Consider the following 3,685-nt stretch of genomic DNA (forward strand, 5'->3'; position numbering starts at 1 on the left):
TAAACGGGGTCATTTTAAGCACCACAGAAGACAGAGCTTGCAGCTGAAAGCTTATAACCATAGATGAGTATTTTATAAGAGAGAGCAATTCAGGCGTACTAGAGGTGGTGAAAAAAGCATTCACTGAAGAGTAACACATACACAACAGATTCAAACAAACGAATTTGAAAAGGGACAGTTAAATAAGGTTAAACGAAGCCCAAAGAGGAAACCTTACACACTCCCAATTCAACTGGTAATTAGTAAGGTCCTAGTGTGAGAACAAGACAGAAGAAAGTACCGCTAAAACGCACCTTGGACCACTGTCTCCAAACCCCTAAATCTTTGACAAGCCTTAAACAGAGCTGCTTACCATAGAATGGGTGGTATTCAAGGCGACACTGCCAGGCTGATGAGGGAAATGCATGATAGAATGAGGCTGATGCGGTTGCTGTCTAGTGGGTGGAAAAGACGGCGGTGGTGGCAGAGGGGGCGGAGGCGCTGGAGAAACAGGAGCGGAGCGAGCAGCGGGAGATTGACGGTGACTAATTGGAGTAGTCGGCGTGGGACCCGGACTGCTCATTGCTGTGGCATCACCGGCAACAGTTGAGGTGGTCGCCGCCATTAGAGTTACACGCCGATTGCTGACACCGGGACCGCCGCTGGCAGAATCGATGGAGCGCCAGAACTGCGCAGCTGGGCCTCGGGATGAATATGGCTGTGGTGGACACACTTGTGAATGCATGTTAGTTTTGGTACGGAGCGATGTTTACATACTTTCCGTGATACGCCTGAAAAAAGGACAGGATTAAATTTACTACCTGCAAATCTCACACAGAAGCTAATAATGTGCAAGTAAAATCGACTGGCTATGAGTTTGACCATAAATGGAAGGATACTAATTAAATTTTACACTAACTGGACTACCATACTGTGGTTGGTACTTTTCAAGTCATTAAAAATCACAGGAATGTAACTGATCTAAAAATCATGACATATGAAATAAGGGTCGTTCACAATGGAAAAACTCCACACAATTACATTGGCTCCATCAATTCATTACGCTTCATAAATTTTGACGATTCATGACATAAAATCGCCTTTAAATCTACGTGATTTGGAGTATAATAGAAGAAACGAATAACCTGGAAATAGAGAGATCGTCAGGCTAAATCATTCATCATGGTGCTAGATAGTTGCATGAGAGTAGAAATGGAAACATACTGAACGCTAGTTCAAGAGGCAGAAAAGCAATTTGGACCAATTAATCATTGCAAAAAGGAAACCAGTATTGCTCATAAGAGTCCGATTGGGAATACAAACAATGAAGGTGCAAATCTGATCTCCTTCAGCGCAGCTACACCACACCAGGTCATCAAGCGAAGGAAAAACACAAAGAATATTAGCTCATGAAAACATCTGATAACAAGCACCTAGCCCGCCGAGAACACAAACTAAGATGGCACCACTGAACAACGCGGGCGGTCAAAAACGGCCTTGGGACATCATCCCTTTGCTTACCTGGCACTTCAAAAAAAAATTTTGAGGCATAATACCAGACACAAAGATAAAAAGAGAGTGTATTTTGTTTTCAACTTGTTTGTTGACATTTATTATGAAAAATTCTAATGAATTCGCCATATCTGCTCACTATGTAGCTCTCGAAAGAGATCAGATCAAGCAGGCCCTGAACTTAATTTTGGATGATGTGAAACAGCAAGTTACAGGGGTATATTTAAAGCCTTTTGGAGGGCTAACCAGTAAGTAAAAGAAACTACGTCTACAGAATGCTAGCATTTGAGTTATATTACTGAATCATAAGAAAATCCTTACTGTAACTAACGTGTTTGAAAATGAGATGATCCGTGACTTATGAATTACTTGAAAACATTTGCAGGAATTTATTTAAAAGTTATCTTAGACATACTATTTCTACCATTGTGCTTCCAACCTCTGAATTTATACTCTTGTATCAGGAACACTTGTTAGATGACGACGTCTTGTACTGTGATGATGTGAATAAAAAATCAACGTTTTTTCGAAGAATCAAAATTTGGCTTTCTTGACAGTATAGCTATTTCTAAAACCAGTATCCTTAATTAGCTGCGTTCATTAACCGCATCGTTGGCCCCAAATATCTCGTTGATTTAAGTTGTCTTCATTGTTGCGCTAACGTCACATAGGAATTTTCCACGGATTAACCCAAATCTCCGTGACATCAAAGTAAAAAATAATCGCAAACCAAAGTACTGTGTAAACCTGCAAAGATGATGTACCAACATTTTAGAAGAATAACAAGAACAATGCGATGGAACTTTGAGGAACAGTGAATCCCTTAATCTTTTATTTGAATATGATAGGAGGCCTCGTGCTCGTTTATAATTCTGATTACCAATTTGCTTTTTATGTTCCACGAAACTCCCTACTATCTCAGTGACTATGTCTAGTTGTATCGATTCACGCTCCCCTCTCTCAACGATTTGAATGTGCCCCACATTGAAGGAAGAAATTTTCAAGTGCCTGAGTCACGTGAGCAGTTACAAAGTAATCAAATATGCATGGCCTCCTGACCATACATCTGGGCCAATGTGGAGTGCAGATTGGCAACGCGGTATGGGAGTTGTTGGCCTGTGAGCACGGAATCGGTGTGGATGGAAAATTGTACAGCACCCTTAACAGCGCCCTCGGCTGCGACCGACCTGAGCAAGGAGAGGATATTGGTGTCTTTTTCAGCGAATCGAGGCAGAGATATTATCCAAGGGCTATTATGGTAGATCTAGAGCCAACTGTAATCGGTAAGTGGATGTTGTATTCGATCTAATCAGGAAAATCCTAAGTGAATTTTGCCTTTTTGAATCACTGCTAGACCGAATTAGCATCCCTAACTTATTGTAAAAGCGGGATTTATCTGGAGTGTTTGATATAACAAAATACACAGCAAGCATAACATTAAAGCTTGGACAACACTAGTAAGAATATTGTATTTTGAAGCACGATGTGCATACGAAATAATGGGTCAACCTTTGCTTGGCCGTGCAAGAGATCACGAGATACTCTTCATTGAGGTGGGGCGCGAAAGCGCGTAGATCCCAAGCCATCCACTATTTGTGTAAAAATGCTGCATTCTTATGCTTTTCCACCTGGCCGAGTTCGTAGGTTTCTAGGACATTACTAATTGAAACATGAATTCTTGTGTCACTGACAGAAAATGAAAGGAAATCTTCAAAGTGTATCCTCGCAATGGGGCCTGGTACGCTAGGCAAAAACGAATCTTATCCGGGACTTGAAAAAACTTTATGCTAGAGAAATAATGGTTCGCGATTTATAATTTAAAGGCGAATTTTTGGAGGAGTAAAGTTCTCTCGTTATCATTGGCAGATCTTTGGTTAACGGTTATTGGTGAGTGAGCGTTGGATTCTAGCCAATCGGCGTTCAGATCATAGGTCTGGCACACTACGTAGGTATGATGGACTACAGTAGAGGCAAGCCTCTACACGTATGTAGCGTCCCGAGACTTCCCTGAAGATGAAAGAAGACACAACACTCAGGCAGAATATATATTCGGCACAGAGAAGGTGTCTGGCTATTGGCATGGCTCGAAGGCCAGCCCACCCAGCAAGGCACAAGAAGGCTAATTCAAAGCACAAAAGTAGCGCCTCACCAATACCGAGGGATAAACCACTATCTTTTGAGCATCGTCCCCTGC

General features: G+C 41.8%; 2 protein-coding genes across 2 annotated transcripts in view; one reads left to right on the forward strand and one right to left on the reverse strand. All coding sequences in view use genetic code 11, as the record gives it.

Annotated features, from left to right (window-relative positions):
* The window catches only part of EGR_05086 (Adenomatous polyposis coli protein 2), a gene marked incomplete at both ends in the record, with an annotated part of 24,954 nt that extends 23,036 nt beyond the window's left edge, over positions 1-1,918 (reverse strand). The window contains 2 exons of the mRNA XM_024494335.1: positions 353-697; positions 1,907-1,918. Coding sequence (XP_024351284.1) covers positions 353-697; positions 1,907-1,918 — 357 coding nt within the window. The remainder of the gene's footprint in view (positions 1-352; positions 698-1,906) is intronic.
* A 615-nt stretch (positions 1,919-2,533) lies between these two features.
* Positions 2,534-3,685, forward strand: part of EGR_05087 (Tubulin alpha chain) — a gene marked incomplete at both ends in the record, with an annotated part of 3,806 nt that continues 2,654 nt past the window's right edge. Inside the window, one exon of the mRNA XM_024494336.1 lies at positions 2,534-2,774. Within this exon, the coding sequence (XP_024351285.1) occupies positions 2,534-2,774 (241 nt within the window). The remainder of the gene's footprint in view (positions 2,775-3,685) is intronic.

Source organism: Echinococcus granulosus (assembly GCF_000524195.1).
Source record: "Echinococcus granulosus chromosome Unknown EG_S00035, whole genome shotgun sequence".
NCBI lineage: Eukaryota > Metazoa > Platyhelminthes > Cestoda > Cyclophyllidea > Taeniidae > Echinococcus > Echinococcus granulosus.